Source organism: Mustela nigripes, chromosome 10 (genome assembly GCF_022355385.1).
Source record: "Mustela nigripes isolate SB6536 chromosome 10, MUSNIG.SB6536, whole genome shotgun sequence".
Taxonomy (NCBI): domain Eukaryota; kingdom Metazoa; phylum Chordata; class Mammalia; order Carnivora; family Mustelidae; genus Mustela; species Mustela nigripes.
The window spans coordinates 9,646,421-9,663,411 of NC_081566.1; the positions used below are offsets into that span (position 1 = coordinate 9,646,421).

The 16,991-nt window shown below is 48.3% G+C and overlaps 1 protein-coding gene across 1 annotated transcript in view; it reads left to right on the top strand.

The window, feature by feature from the left end:
- Positions 1-8,776: 8,776 nt before the first annotated feature.
- Positions 8,777-16,991, top strand: part of DESI2 (desumoylating isopeptidase 2) — a 42,830-nt gene continuing 34,615 nt past the window's right edge. The window contains exon 1 of the mRNA XM_059412540.1: positions 8,777-8,961. Within this exon, the coding sequence (XP_059268523.1) occupies positions 8,920-8,961 (42 nt within the window). The 5' untranslated portion in view covers positions 8,777-8,919. The remainder of the gene's footprint in view (positions 8,962-16,991) is intronic.

Below are 16,991 nucleotides of genomic sequence, written 5' to 3' on the forward strand. Positions count from 1 at the left end.
CTAGAATTCACATTCGGGCATGCGGAGTCCAGATGCGGGGCTCATGCCCCCAGGATGCTGGAGCTGGCCAGCCGTTGGGAAGATACAAACCAAAGTAACAGTGAGGCTTGCATTCCTCACCTGAGGGCACAAACTCGGAAAGGTTAATACTCTTGGGAAAGGAGGAGGGTCCGGGATGGAAAGGAAATTGCCTTAAAAAAAAAAAAAAAAAAAAGATTATTTGAGAAAGTGCGGGGGTGGGGGACAGGGCAGAAGGGGAGGGAGAGAGAATCCCCAGTCGACTCCGTGTTAATGGTGGAACCTAATGTGGGGCTGATTCCACGACCCTGAGATCATGACCTGAACCCAACCAAGAGCCAGACACTCAACCAATGGAGCCACCCAGGTGCTCCAGGAAGGAAATTTTCTTGCACTTCAGAAGGAAAACGAATTATTTCAACTTTTTTGGAAAGCAATCCGGTAAGATCTATTAAAAATATACATGCTCTCGGACCCAGAAATTCCACTCTTAGGGATCTATTTATGGGATGAGATGGGATGGGGAGGACCTATATGTATATATAAATGCTGTATCATTGGTTGTTATGACAAAACTCTACCAAAAAAAAAAAAATGCTTATCAATAGGTGAATAGTTGAGTAAATGATTGTACATTGGCCCTACAGATCAATCTGTAGCAGTTGATTTAAAAGATTTTTCACAAGGTTTTGTTCAATGAAAAGAGCAAGCCACAGAGAAGTATTTACAGCATGAGCTTATCGTACAAACCAAAGAAAAGCCCTGTGCATGAGAGCGTGAAGAAACGTGCAGAAAGATGCATATCATTTCGCTGACATTGTGTGCATGCGCACGCATGTGTCACCGTGGGACGGGGAGTGGGGATGTATGCAGAGGCGAAGTGATGAACCGAACCCTTAAAACTGTGAAGAGGGTAACAAAACAGGAACGGCACGAGAAATTTGCTCCTAATTGCAGGCACCCAATTTAAAATGACCTAATTCCAGGTGGTATTTTCTTTCTTGCTATTGTTTCCTGCCACATTGAACTTACACTATTTTTCTGAAAGATTTTATCCTATTTGAGAGAGAGCACGAGAGAGAGAGCCCAAGCAGAGGAAGCAGCAGGCAGAAGAAGTGGGCTCCCCACTGAGCAGGGAGCCCAACGCAATGCGGGACTCAATCCCAGGACCCTGGGCATCTGATGAGTCTCCCAACCCGCCACAACTTCCTATTTCCTTTCATTTGAGTCCCTCCTCTAATAAAAATCACTGCGCAGCTAATCCCACATTGGTGACCATTTCTCAGGGGACCTGGAGTAACGCAGTGGTGATGGTGACACGAGTTGCCTGAGGAAACGGAGTCAGAGGGTGTTTGAGACTGATCCAGCGCCCAGCAGGCAGACACAGCACCATCCTGACGGGTATGCGGCGCCCCCGGAGTTTCTGGCTCAAGCTGGTGGTTCAGTTGCTAAAGTGGCTGGTAGTGAGCTGGGGAAGTGTCCCAGGGGAGGGGAGTGCTAGCGGGTGCAGTAAATGCAGCAAGCGTCTGAAAAACATAGGCTGACAAAGACAGCAAAGTCTGTGAGTTACTGCTAAGTTACGTGGCTTTTCTTAAGATTATATTTATTTGAGAGAGAGTAAGCAAGAGAATGAGCAGGAGGACAGGGGCTGGGGGCAGAGAGAGAGGGAAAAACTCCCCACTGAGCAAGGAGCCTGATGCCGGGCTCTATTCCTGGACTGGGATCCTGATCTGAGCCCAAAGCAGACGCTTCATGACTGAGCCACCCAGGCGCCCTAAATTATGTGTTTTTTAAATCGAAATATAATTGACGTGTAATATTGTATGATTGTATAAATGTTAGATGTACAATGTGTTGTTCTGATCCATTTATATGCTGCAGTAGGGTTACCTTTATGACATTAGCTAACACCTCAGTCATGTCACATAATTATCGTCTCACTTTTTTGCGATGGCAACAATTAAGATCTGATCTCTCAGCAACTGTGGAGTTTATAACGCGGGATCATTGCCTATAATGGTGATGCTGTGCAATAGCTCTCCAGGGCTCATCTCCTAGCCCCTACCCCATTCCCCCAGCTCTCTGCGTCTCGTAACCCCCATCCTACTCTGTTTTTATGAATTTGGCTTCTTAGGATTCCACATATAAGTGAGATCCTGCAATATTTGTCTTTCTCTGTTTGGATTTATTTCATTTAGCATAATGTCCTCAAGCTCCATGCATGTTCTTGCAAATAGGAAGTTATCCTTTCTCATGGCTGAATAATATTCCATTATGTGTATATATGTATATGGCATCATTTCTATCCCTTCATCCCTCGACACTTCAGTTGTTTCCATATCTTGGCTACTGTAAATTATGTTTCAATAAACATGGGGAAATGCCTATTATTTCTTCCAATCATGTTTTCATTTCCTTTGGCGATAGACCCAGAATGGAACACGGGGCAATTTTATTTTTAACTTCCATACTGTTTTCCCTAGTGGCTGAACAAATTTGCATTCCCACCAGCAGTGCGCAAAGGGTCCCTTTTCTCCCCAACCTCGCCTTTTATTGCTTGACAACCTGCAGAAGTTCGGTGAGAGACAGAGTCCCAGCAGTTGAAGGCAAAGCGTGAGAACCACAGCGTCTCCGCGGTGACTTATATAAAGAGATCATTATCACCAGCAGCAGGATGAAAGATACGATTGAAGACCTTCAATCCCAGGGCTCTAGAGATGTTTGAACCCTTGACCAAGGCAGATCTGTGACGCAGAGGTCAAGGTGCTCATGGGACAAACTGGGGTCCTGAAAACTAGGACAGGTTGGCTGGATGGATGTCTTTCCACACCCGCCCCTCCCATGCCCACCTCCTGGGCACAGACATTGCCTGTCCGTCTCTAGTAAGAGCCACTACTTCTTCTGTTCTCGAGGATGCTGCGGAAGCCACTCCCTCACTAGAGAATATGTGCCCCCCACCCTGATGCTCTGGGTTAAATCCTAGCCTAACCCAGCTGATGACATGTTGCACCTGATAAGGGAGGAAGGACAAAAACAAACCTGCATGTCTGCCCAGGGCCAGAGCAGTACACCTGAGATTGGATTCCAAGTGTTCTTTAAAACCGGATAAGCAAGTTTTTGCTCACTTGCAGGCACTTTCTCAGGATACGGGACTTAACTAACACCCTAGCAAGGACCCTGAAGGATGGGGCAAACTTCCTTCTGGCTCTTAGAAACCTGGAAAAAAATGGCAGCCAACTCTCAGCAAGTAGAAAAGCCTGAGTGTCCTGGCAGGTGGTAGAAGAAGGAATAAAGCAGCTCAGGGAGGTGACGGGCTGGAATGGAGGCATTACATGAGGTCCAGAGGGCTCACTATTTCTCAAAGACGATGGGATGGGAGAACCACCAGCATCACTGAAGCCCCCAGTGGTGGTGGCCACTGCAGCCAGGGATGAGGGCAAGGGAGGCAGTCAGAGACAGGGTTTATTAACACTCATGGGAAGGAGGAGGCCTCAAAGTGAGAGAGGCTTGGTGAAGGCACTTTACTTCTAGAAGCTGGGAGACCAAAATTACCATGATGACAAGGAGTGGTCAAGGGGACCTGATGTGGAGGGAACTGTGGTCAGTAGAATATGCTGGCGTTGGTGGCAAAATTGTCAGACAGCCAACAAGGCTCTTGATTATATCTATTAAAGGAGGAAAAATAGAGGTGGTGGTTAAGGGTAATTGTCCCAATAAAAAGTCACAGTCCCTTGCTCCTGTCCCCAGACCTAAGCAGATTACCAGATCTGGAATCTGCCAGTTCCCAAGGAAGAAGGACCCTACAACACTGTGGTGAGTCTATATGATGACAATCTCCCCCACCACCCACCATCGTGAGACCTATGGCCATTTACTCAGGTGACCGTACCAGTGAAACAACCAGGCATTTTGAGGACAATTAGATACAGGTCTGAGTTGACACTGATGCAAAGAGACCCAACGTGTCATCAAGCCCCCCTTTACAGGTGGGGACCTTGAAGGGCCACAGGGCCTCACAGCCACCCAGAGGTCCTTTGCCCATTCTCAAGCACATAACTGAAATTAATATATGTGGCAGTTGGAGTAAAGCCTACATTGGACTCCCAGTCTGTGGAGTACGAATGATCATAGTGGGGAAGGTCAAATGCAAACCTTTAAAACTATCTCCTACACATATACCTAGCCATGTTAGAAAATCATTACCATTTTCCAGGAGGGACAGCCGAGACCATTAAGGACTTAAAAAGATGGAGGGTTGGTGGTCTCTGTCATGTCTTTACTTAATGACCCAGCTGGTTCATGCAGAAAAGTAAAGTAAAAGTAAAAGTAAAGGAGAATGACTCCTTCAGAGTTAGCCAAGTAGGAGCACCAGCTCCAGCTGCTAGATGTGTATCTGTGTTAGGGTGGGTTCATTGGAGCTCAGGTATCCCATGTGCAACTATTGATCTGGCAGTGCATTCTTCTCTGTCCCATGAGAAAAGAAGATCAGAAACAATTCATATTCACATGGAAAACAATATTCCATTATCTGCCCATCTTACAGAATGCGCAAGGACACATCCTCATACAGGTTACCAAAATGGCAAGCCAAGTCCTTGCCTGGTCTGGTCACAGAGTGTGGGATGCCATATCCTTGTAGGACCCAGGCCTTTTTGTACCAATTAAGAATGGAACAGTCCCTAGGGAAGTTGATTGCCCAGACTTTAACAAGAATGAGCTCTATATTTAGTGCCAATATGGAATAATTCTGGAGACATGGGAAGCACAATATGGATAGGTGAGCTACACTGAACTCTTATCACCTAGCCAGGAACAACTAAATGTCTTGCATAAGGTGATCAAGAGCAGAAGTGCCTACCTGAGCAGCTACTTCAATGACCACTATCAAAGACTGATCAAAGATCATTGCTTTCCCTGTCACACCCATAAGCTGGTTCAATTATCAATGGCTTAAAAAGCCACTTCATCAGTAAAGACATCTAAGACAAAAAAAATACAAGTAGCCTCTGAATTTTTCAACAACGTTTCCTCTTCCGCTGGTAACTCTGAAGTGGAAAACAGACTGTTTCAAGATGAACTCTAGACTCCACCTTTGTGACTTTTGGTGACCAACCGGACCCTCCCGCTAAAGCTACCTAAGAAAGCTTGGAAGTGGAGCCTCCGGCCCCGGTCAAGCCTTCAGATGACTGAAACCCTGGGAGAGACCATAAGCCAAAAATATTCACCTAAACATGAATCCAACGTTCTCAGATTCCTGACTTAGAAACTAAGATGTTTTTGCTTGAAGCTGTTATGTTTGGGGGTAATATGGCACATAACAGGAAATCAGGCACAGCTGGACTCTGTTCCTCTCTACAACAGGCCTCACGGAGCAAGAAATTTAACATTTATTTTTCTCTATGCTGCTTTGGAAACTTGTATCTCCCTCCACGTTGCCTAAGGAATCCTTTGTGGGAGATCATATCAAGGCTCCTACCAGTCTCAGATCTGCCTTTCTGGCTGCGATGAAGGCTGGAACTCTGGTCGGTCTCTCTGGCACCACATGCCAGAGAGACACTAGCCAGCAAGGAGGAACAACAAGGGCTTCCTGTCCCCACCTTTCCTGTCTGTGTGAACCTAGCCATATTTATTCACCCCAGCAAAGCAGAAGGCTTGAGTAGCACTGTTTGATTTCTTCTTCTTTTTTTTAAATTTATTTCACACAGAGAGAGATCACAAGTAGGCAGAGAGGCAGGCAGAGAGAGAGAGGAGGAAGCAGGCTCCCTGCTGAGCAGAGAGCCCGATGCGGGACTTGATCCCAGGACCCTGAGATCATGACCTGAGCGAAGGCAGAGGCTTTAACCCACGGAGCCACCCAGGCGCCCCTCTAACTCAAATTCATAAAAACCTTCCAGGACCGGCATCATCGCGCCCTTGAGAGACACTAAACACAACTCAATGGGACTCTCCTCCAAGCTTCAAAACTCTTAAAATTCCAACCTCTTTGTTCCCCAAGACCTGGGGATGACAGCTGCTTCTGGTGCTGATTACCTCTGTGACACCTCAGTGCTCCCTTTTTTGTCTTTTTAGGCCTCCAGTACCCAATTTACATTTATATTACATTTTATAGGAAATGTTTCTTATATTAAATTTTATGTGTTAATATTTATATTACATTTCCTGTTTATTTTAAAATTTCTCTTGCTAGTTTCTTTAATATTCCTAGAGCAACTCCTGGCAACTACCCCCCCACCAAAAGCCTCCTTTTTATGCTCAACTACTGTTGTCTCCTTCAATTTAAATGATAAATTAATGAATATATATATGTGTGTGTGTGTATATATATGTACACACACACACACACACACAAACCAGTGGAAGACATAAAACTGGTTTGTAAGCTGTAAGCTTCATGAGAGCAGGAGTCTTGTTTTATCACAATATATGAGTGATAAACAGTGGTTGACATGTAAAAAGTATTCCTTTAATACTTGCTCAAAATGAATGAATGATGGATAATTTCAGTTTTTGGTAGATCAGTACCTAAATTACACAAGCAATACAAGTCATTTCATCATCAGACAGTGAATTCTCTTGTGTCTGATGAATGTGAAATGATCATGGGACATCCTGTGTGGTAGGCAGAATAATAGCTCTCCAGAGATGTCCCCATCGAATTCTCCAGAACCTTCAAATATATTACCTTACATAGGAATAAAGACATTGCAGATATGATTAGTTAAGGATCCTGAGATGACATTATCCTGCATTATTCAGGTAGGCCAATGTAATCACGGGGGTCCTTCTAAGTGAAAGAGGGTGACAGGAGTCAGAGAAGATATGATAGAGGTCAGGGCAAAAAATGAGAGCAGCCTCTAGAAGCTGAGAAAGGAAGCAGATTCTCCCCCCTAGAACCTCCAGGAGGAAAAGAGTCCTTGACTTTTCCAGGGAGACCCATTTTGGACTCTTAACCGGTAGGACTCTAAGACAAGAAATTTGTGTTATGTCATTTTAAACCACTAAGCAGGTGATCATTTTAATAACAGAATAGGAAGTTAATACCTCTTGTGGAGAAGTCCTATAGGTGCCAGGTTAAACTAGCCTAGTGCTCAAGAGAGACAAGGGGTATGAGGATGCGGGCATCAGACTTTTTGGCTGGCCTGGGACAGCGACAGCTAGGAGCCCTTGAGATCACAAAGGGTAAGGCAAGTGGGCGGGGTCAGAGGTGAAGTGAACCGGCAGTGCGAGCCCTCAGTTGCGCAGCCAAGACTAAGTGAAGTGTTAAGAGATCGAGCCTTTCCCCCACACCTCTAGTTTGTTCAACAGGGTTAGGTGCAGAGGAGGCCACAGAGGGAAAGGGAAGGGAGCGGAAGCAAAGCAGGAGGATACACCCGAAATTAATTTCAGAAATTTGTCCACAGCACACTTGATCAAATATCACGCACACAGCACCTACCTTCACACAACACTGGCACGTGAATCCTGTTTCCCTAGCATATTTGTCTTTCCCTATTCTACACCTCTCCAAATTGCCTATATCCCTCGCCCTGCCTCTGGCTCTCCAGTGATCGTCTTGCCTCTTATATGTTGCAAAAAATCAAAGCAAATCAGGAGAGAACATCTTCATTCCCCCAACCCCCCAACTGCCTGAATGTTAGCTTTGCTATTCCCCTTTGAGGGGATATTTGTCCAGACGGGTATTTGCCATTCAAATCTGTTTAAACCAAACCTCGTCCCCAAGACCTTCCAGCTGCAGCTAATCTAAGATTACGGTCAATCACTTCATCCTATTCTGATTCTCCGCAAAGCACTTATCACCCGTATGTGTCCTTCCTCCTCCTGTGGACGGTATTCCCCAGGGCCTGCAACACGGCCGGGCACACGGCAGGCACACGACAAATATTTGTTGAATAAATGGAAAAGCAACTACTGTGTCCTAGGGTTATGCCCATCTGTGAGTACTGCACTCTCTTCCCCTGTCGACAAGATAGTTTCATAAAAGATTTCATATCGAGTACTAACCGGATCGGAGGCACATTGTGCCCCCCCCCACCCCCCAGCAACCTGTCTTCCTCTATTTCCCCACCGTTCCACGTGCCAGGAAAAAAAAAAAAAAAAAAAAGCACCGAGGGCTTGGAAAACAGGGTTGTCACTATGGTCTTTTGCCACATTCAGCTGGCCTCCCCGGGCTCAATGCGACGGAAACCAACAGTGGCACCGACGAAAAAGGGTTGAAGGTAGAGGACTTCACCTGCCGCCAAGGGCGCACCGCAGAGGACCGGCGCGGATCCCAAGCACTGCATGCCGGGAGCTGTAGTCTCCTGGGGAGGCCTGGTGCGGTAAGGAGCGGGAGGTGGGGGTGGGGGGCCGGTGGGGGAGTGGCCCGCGGCATGCTGGGAGCCGTAGTCGTGGAGACTCGGCCTCTGCGCTTCCAGCCGCGAGCTGGAGAGTGAGGGAGGAGGAAGGGGGGGGGGTCCTCACTGCATGCCGGGAATTGTAGTATTTCTAGGACCCCGCTCCTGCAGCGTGAGAGGCGCCATTTTAGGTCCCGAGGTGCGGCCGCGCGGAGCCAGAGCGCAGGCGGGCTCAGCCCCGGCGCCGGGCCGGCCCCGCCCCCGGGGCGCCTGGCGCCCGCCCCCCGCCCCGCTCAGGCCCCGCCTTTCCCCACGTGTCCGCTGCCGAGGGGAGGCGCCTGAGCCGGAGCGGGCCCGCCAGCGGTCCGGCCCCGTCGGCGCAGAGGGTCCTGTCGGCGGCGCCCGGGAGCGGCCCGGCTCCCCGATGCTCCCGCGCCGGCTGCCGCGGGCCGGGCTGTGCGCGTAGTGCCCGGCTCCGGCCCCCTGAAGTGCCCGCGGGGGTGGGAGCGGCCTCGGCCCCGCGGAGACGGAGCGGCTGGAGGACGAGGCGGCGGCCGCGGGGAGGAGGATGGGGGCTAACCAGTTAGTGGTGCTCAACGTGTACGACATGGTGAGTGCGGCCCAGGCCGGCAGCCTCCGGCCGCTCGGCGCGGGGCTCGGACCCCCGGCCCCCGGCCCCTGCGCTTCCTGCCTCGCGTCTCCGCCTCCAGCTTAGTTCTCGGGGTGGGGGAGGGGAGCGGAGGCTGTTGGGATCCTCGCGCACGTCGGCGGGCGGGCAGCGCTGCCCGGTCCGCCCGAGGGCTCCCGCCCGGGCTCGCGGCGCCTGGAGCCCCGGCGGTGGCCCCTGCGCGGCTCGGAGCCCGCGCGGGGCCCGACCCCCGGGCGGCGGATCGGCGTCCTGCGGGCGAGGCTTCCGTCGGGGGGGTCCGACCGCCCTCTCCTGCCGCCCGGACGCCGGGCCGCCCCGTCCCCGAGCACCTCTTCCTGCCCCGGGTCCTCAGGAACTCCCAAGCCCTTCCAAGTCCCGAAAGTCCCATCTGTCGGTGCCGGTGCTAGAATCTCGTCCAAGGTGAACGGGCGCCAGCACCCCTTTGCCTCCAGGGCAAGCAACCTCGTCCACGCGAACGAGGCTCCAGTTGAGCAAGCCCCGCTGAATTCAGTGGGGTCCTGGTGGGGCTCCTGCGCTGGCCTCTGAAGACCACTCGCCAGGTGATGCAACAGGTACCTGACGTGACCGCAGGAGAGGGAAGGGGAGAGCTTGTGTGTGAGGTCACCTAACTTTGCAGGACGGCCAGCCCACGGAACCGAGTCCCAGGACTGCTTTGTTAGAGTCGCAGCTGAAGTTCCCGGTAGGGGATGGTCGTGGCAGTTAAGATGCGAGCTTGGGTTTGTTTGCTTTCGCATGGTGCGTTTTTTGCTTTGTGAGAGAGTCGCCTCTGCCTTCGAGGTGCGAAATCTCTTGGCGGAGGAAGAAGTCCTCGTCATTTTTGTTGGCTTAAAGAGGCAGAAGAGCCGAAGTGCTAGATGTCAGAAGTCATGGTTCTCACTCGCAGATCTGAACTTTGCATTCCCTGGCACTGCGTCTGCATTTCTAAATTTACTCTGTCACCTCTTGGGTAGAGAGGAGCTCCCCGTGCCCTAATCTGGGAATTATGTCAGGATGGGCTAGACACTGCTGGGGACTTGAGGTGAGGTCTCCGTTGACGTGGATTCTGGGTTCGGAGGTGGGTTGACAGGCTGAGGAAAGTGAAACATGCAGAAAAAAATTAGAGGCAAACTGGAGGGCCTAGAGCAGCAGGGCACTTGGTAAGGTCTTTGGCCTAGGTCATGGGTTAGAAATCATTCTCTAGATGTCAACTTCTTATGGTACTGGATGCCTTTATTGTTCAAGAGTTTTTACTGCCTTTTTACTGTTTCATTGCCTGTCTCCACCCCGGTGATGTGCATTTGGTTTCTTGTTTATTCATGAAGACTATTACAAAATATCTCACAGCATTATTTTCTTTTGAGAGCACAGTATGTTTTTTTCTTCTGGGTCATTCGACCCCTTTATAAATTAGGATTATGCAGTGGCCAGAGGATCGTAGACTAAAATCTGAAAGTAGAGGTAGAGAGAAATTTGGCTTGTTAAAATAAAACTGCCAGTGCATTCTTTGGCATGTAATAGGCTTCCTTACACTTAGGGACTCTCTGAATCACAAAAAGCATTGCTAATTGTGGTGACTGTAGGAAAAGCTAGAGATGATATTGGTGTTCCGGGTCCTGGAATGAGGTTATTCACATATTCCTAGTTTACAGGCACACGTAAACCAGTATATTTCAAAGGGAAGAGTGATCTGAAAGATGTTAAAAATATTAACTTGTATTTTAATAAAGATTGTATTCCTTATATCACTTTTGTAAAGTCGGTACTTACAGAGGAGGCAGGTAGAGAAAGGGGTAAATTAAACCTGCCCAGATAACTAAAAATAGGATCTAGAATTTCTAGACTGCAGTCTGATTCATTATCTCCTCTACTGAATAATTTCTGTGTTTATTTCTTATCAATTGCTTTTTCCTAGCAATAGGAGGAGAAGGAGAATATGAGTGTCTATCAGTGTGGTAAATAATTGAATTATTAGACTTCTAACAAACTTGCCCTTGCATGTTCTCTGGACAGCTTTCAGGCTGTGGCTGTTTCGTGTCACTAATTCAGCAGCCTGCAATTATTATGACCTTGGAGAAGTCACAAAAATGATTGAATTATCCTTTTTCCTTTGAGGAATTGCGACTCTCATAGAGGAGGTACAACAGTAGTAACAATTCGGAACAAAGTAGCATGATTTTGATCATGGAATGGCAGAAGAGGGTGTGAAGGAGGAGACCACATGTGGGCTGTAGAATTAGGGATTGCGGAGGGGCACCAGGACCTCTCCAGGCAGAGAACAGTCCACAGGAACAGTGGTGGGAGGAGAGCGCAGGTGGGACTGGGAAACAGCTGGTCCCCTGTAACAGTGTAGCCTGCGTGAAAGAGACAAAACGGACAGTCTGATTAGAACTTGATTCGTTTGGGGCTGGGACAAGGACTGAGCGGGGGCTGGTCTCTGAACCAGGGGAACCATCTAAAGTTTTCATGGTAGGGAGCAGGGTGATCAGAGTTAGTTTTTGAATGAAGACCAGTGTGTTGAGGTAGAAGATCGTGTCTTTTAAACTGCTCTTTCTCAAGTTGTCTTGGTTTTGAAACGGTTCTGCTTGATATCAAGGTCAAATCTCTTTTATCTTTGATTGTACTGCTCATGCATCATAGGTGCCTTTGATGGGGATCGCTCTTGTCTGTGCAGGCCTCGTCTAGCAGAGTCCATCCAGACTAGACTTTGCAAACATCAAAATCAACCCCTGTTTTTCACTCATAATCAGTTTATAGGGACCCTTTGCCTTGTATCCTTGTGGCTCTCTGGGAGACTGTCACCTGCTCCAGCTCGGACTGCATTTTTCCTGTTCCCTAGATGGGGAATTGCTGATCATTTCTCTTCTTCCAGAACTGCCGCATGTAAGAAAGAAATCGTATCAGGGTCACCTGTATTAACTTCTTCTCATGGAGGGATAGGATAATCCTTAAAAGGTTACTTAATCTTACACAGTGCAGCTAAATTATTGCTTGCTGCTTTCTCAGTGATTATGTTCCTCTTTGTACTTTGGGGTAATCTGCTGCCAATAAAACATGGCCTGGGTTATTTCCGGGTCCTGGAATGAGGTTATTCACATGTTCGTAGTTTACGGGCACACGTAAAGCCGGTGATTCAGCTGAGGGTCAGGTGCCGGGCCAGTGTCTGGTGTAGGCTCTCTCCCACGAGGGCTTCATTTGCCAGAGACCCCGAATTTGTGCCATTTCGGATCATCTTGGCCACTAATGAATTTTTACAAAATACCAACATGAGGTAGCACGATAATACTTGTAGATTCATTCAGTAAGCTGCTTTCTTCTTATTTTCAAATAGCATCTGTACATCTTCAGAGCCTTAGCACTAAGACTCTTCAAATAAGGAAGTTTGGGTCCGTATTTCTTTTGACCATCCCGCTTCCGTCTGAGTCCTCCAAGAGCACGTGAGGGCATATGCGTGTGACCTGACTTCGCATGCATCTGTGCGTCTAATTCAGACTTTTTAAATGAGTTCCAGACGCATCTACATACACCCTTCACCTAAGTCAGCATGCGGCATGCTCCTTCCCTTCCCAGCTCAGAGTCACCCTTTACTCGACCCAACACTGCCCACCCCCAGTCTTGGATTATAATTTTGTCTTGCTGACCTTCTGCTTGGTTTCCCAAGCCAGAATGCTGGGAGTAAAACCACTGCTGCTTCTGTATTACAAGCCCATCAGAGTCCAGTCCCCAGGCCCCACCGCTCGAAGTCTGGTTGATTCTGCCTGAAAGCAATAGCTTGACCATCAGTAGCTTAAGCCGGAAGGATACTCCTCTTGACTCCAGAGATCAGTGATCCCGGGTTAGTTCAGCAGCTCAGCTGGGAGGCACCAAGGACAGACTTCCCACCCTTCGAGCTGCTGTCTGTCCCTTCCCTGTTGGCTTTTGTTCTGGTTTGTCCCCTCCTAGTTGGGAAATGACCATCCCGGCACCAAACAATGTCCTCCAGCAGGGTGTGAAGAAAGAGGCGAGTAGAGCCTTTTTCTCCTTTTCACAGAAAATGCTTTGCCAGAGCCACCCTCCCCTCCTAAGGAATGGTCTGGAATGGGCTCACCTGTGGCTACTGAAGCCGAGAGAGGGGCTAGCTGGCTTTCCTGGCCCGCCTGCTGAGCCGCGGCAAGGAAGGCAGGGAGTTGGAACGGAAGTCAGCTGGAAGCCCGTGATGTCTGTCACATATTTTACCTTCTGAGTATTCCTTAAAGTGGGGACCTTATGCTCATTTCCACTGTTGCATCTTAAGTTCGGGTCCTGGTTATCTCTGTTCATATAATAGCCTTCTCCCCGGTTGCGGTCTCTGGTCTTCATGTGAATCTCTTTCCTCTTCTGTTCCCAAAGCGATCTCCTGATATGTGAATGATTGTGCCATTCCTCGGCTTCACATTCGCCTGCGAGGTAGAGGCTAATGCCCCTTATGATGTGACCCCTACCTGACTATTAGGGGCCGACCTCCTACTGGTCCCCCACTGGTTCCCTCCCCAGCATAGATGCTTTATGCTCACATGATGGGATTGTTCAGTTACATGAATGGGCTGTACTGTAGTAGTTCATGCCGCAGTATCTTTACTCCTGCTGGGCTCACCTGGAATGTTCTGTCCAGCGGCCGCCTCCCGCTCCTCCTGCCTGTAGTTTAGCCCACAGTCAGCAGACTCGAGTGAACTCCTGTGCCCTCTTTGTACTTTGCACATACCTTCCAACAGACGTGTTCTAGTTGCCTGCTTCCCGCTAGGCCAGCTTCCTTGACAGCAGTGTCTAGAACAGGATCTGTCGTGAGAATGTGTTCCATAAACATTGACCACATGCATGGGATTTCCAGGAGGCGCTTTTATTAGGAATGGCGCCCGTACTGAGAAATGGCTCAGAGAGGCCTTCAGATATACCTTCTCTTTGGGCCGATACCTATTTGAGCATTTGTCCCCCTACTTTTACTTAATGTATTTCTAGATTTTAGCTTTTGATCAAACGAGGCGGGTGGGGATCACGGGAAGGGACGGGAAAAACATCAGATATTCTTCTTCGACATAGTTTTCTATTGTTTTAAACACTGTGGGCCTAGACTGAGGAAGTGGGTGTTAATCGGGTTATTTTGTGAGGTGGGGGTGTGGCGCCGCGTGAGAGGCCCTGCTCGCCTCCGTGTTCTTCCTGCACTGCCGCCTGCGGACGCTCTGCTTGACGCAGTGACGGTCATTTGACAACTAAGAGGGACAAACCAAGAACAAGGAGTCCCTCCTTGAAACATAATCTTTCTGAAAACATTGTCAGAATCTTAACGTGGAGTCACCGGTTAACGGGAGCTCGTTCTCATTTCCTCGGAGCTGACGTTCCTCTGCTGCCTCAGCCGGCTTGACCCGGGAGCCGTGAGTCCGAGTCCCGCCGAGGGAACGACAGCCCTAAGTCTGCCCCCCACATGACCCGTGGCATTCTCCTTTCTTTGTCCCCATTTAGTAGAGATGAGAAAAGAATTCAGTCTCTCTAGGTGTTTGTTTTCTATTGCTGCAGTAACAAATTGCCAAGATTTTAGCAGTTTAAAACAGGGTACATGGGGTGTGCCTTGTGTGGTCACAAGGGCGGGTGGGCCCAGGGGCGGCTCTGCTCGGGCTCTCGCAAGCCTGAGATCCCTGAAGTGGCCTGCAGCCGGCGCGGTGCCGGGGGCAGACCCACCACCAGGCCCATCCAGAGGGTTGCCAGAACTGAGTTGCCTGTGGTCGTAGGGGCGCGGGCCCAGTCCTCGCCGGCTGCAGCAGGGAGCCCTTCTCCGCTGCTTAAAGCCTCTTGCCTGCCCGGTCTTCAAACCAGCAGCGGTGCCTGGAGTCTGCCTCTCAGCTCCCATGTCTCTGACTTCCCTTCTGCTGCGTCTCTTGTACCTCCATCCAGAGAGACTTCTCCGCTTCTAATAGCTCGTGTCATTAAAGGGGACCCATGAGGATATGCCACGGTAGTAAGCTCCCTGTCTTCAGGTGTCTCTGGCTTACATGTCTGCAAAGACCCTTTGCCATGATTCACAGTGACCGTTTCACAAGTTCGGGAAACGAGGGTGTAGACCCCCCGCAGAGTCATTTTCCATATCACACCATCTAGGAACGGTATTCTGTAAACCCAGAAATACCTTTTAGCAGTCCTTGGACTCGGCATGGAATGAGTATTAACTCACTAACTTCAAGTGGAAGACTTGAAGTATTCAAAAAATAAAGCGTGGAGGGGTGCCCAACGGGCCCAGTCAGAGGAGCGTGCGACTGCTTGGACTTGGGATCGAGAGTTCGAGCCCCGTGTGGGGTGTAGGAATTACTTAAATAAATAGAGTTTAAAAATAAAGCATGGAAACCCTTTGTGAGTGGCATGTTGGTGACCGAAGACCCTTCAAACCGTGCTGGTGTTTGGTCTGTCCGCCCTGACGTCACATCTGTGCTCAAGTTCACAGAATAGAATTCAGCGAAACTTGTAAATTAAATACTATTAAATACCAAGGAGAGCCGACTATTGTAGGTGAATTCCTCCATTAAATAGATGTTCTTTTAAAACAGGACATACTTTACTTTTCATTTGTTGACTGATTTTCTACAAGATTGTTTACATTCCAAAGCAGCAATTTTGTTCCAAGTCTCACCCATTTGGTGAATAGAGTGTAAAGGGAGGAAGGCCAAAATAAATCATCGTAAACTATAAGAAAGGCAGAAAAATAATAGAGGGAGATGAGACACATGAAAATAACTTGTAAGTTTCAATTAATCTGAAATAGACATGGGTATATGACTGTGACCGGCCTCCCAAAACAATAACTTAAAAACTGATTGACCCCCCCCCCCATCGTTTGAAATAAAAGTCTTTGCTCACTAAATTAGGATGGCATCCTTGTCATAACACTAAAGTCTTGCCTGTACAGAATTGGTGAGTCTCGTTCCTGCATTATTTTTATTATAATTTCATGGCGTATCTTTGTATATGGCTGGGCCAGTTTCCTTTCATTCTTTTTCCCAAGTTTTTATTAGCTGTTACTCATTTCCTTTTCTAGGCTTTCTGAAAAATCCCATACATTGTCACTTTGTTGTTGCTGTTGTTTTAATTGTGTTAAAATACACCTAGAAGTTATCGCCTTGACCGCTGATGGCCGTATAGTTCAGTAGCACACATTCTCAGTGCTGTGCAGCCAGTCTCCAGGGCGTGTGCATCCTGCGAAACCTGAAAACACTGTATTCATTAAACACCCCCCCCACCTCCGTTACCACCATTCTACTTTGTGTCTGTGAATTTGGCTAGATACATCGAAGAAGGGAAACCCGGTAGTGCTCGTCTCTTCATAGCTGACTTACTTCCCTTCGCGTAGTTTCTCCAAGGTTTATCCGTGTTGTAGCACGTGCCGGTGTTCCCTTCCTTCTCACGGCTGAATGATGTTTCGCTGTATGCGTGTGTACCCACCCCTTTGTTTATCCGTTCATGTGTCAGCAGACATCGGAGTTGCTCCCACCTTTTGACGAATGGGAGTCATCGTGCTGTGCACGTAAGTGTGCAAAGACCTGTCACGTCCCTGCTTTCAGTTCTTGTGGATGTATGCCCCACAGTCTGTAGATTGTTCTTGTTGCTTTAATCAGAATCACACTGGTTCTTGAGCAGTTTAAAGTAACTTGGGAAGAACTGACATCTTTCCTGTTTCCATATTCTTTTCTTCCCCAATGACGAAAATGGGTTTGTTTGGGTTTTTCTCGCTCTTTGAAATTTTTAATCCAGAAAATGCAAATAGTTAATATATGCAGATCGCTAAATAGGTTCATTCCAAGCCCATCTATGTGAGCCATTCTATTAACAGAATAAACTGAAAAAGTAAGTAAAATATTCTAGATGATTTCCCCATAAACATCTTTGCCACAGACATCTTTGCTGCCAACATTTCTGCCACAAAAGTAATTGACTGTAAGGCAATTTGCAAAAAAAAAAAAAAAAAAATCACAAAATATAAAAGAGGTACTTTC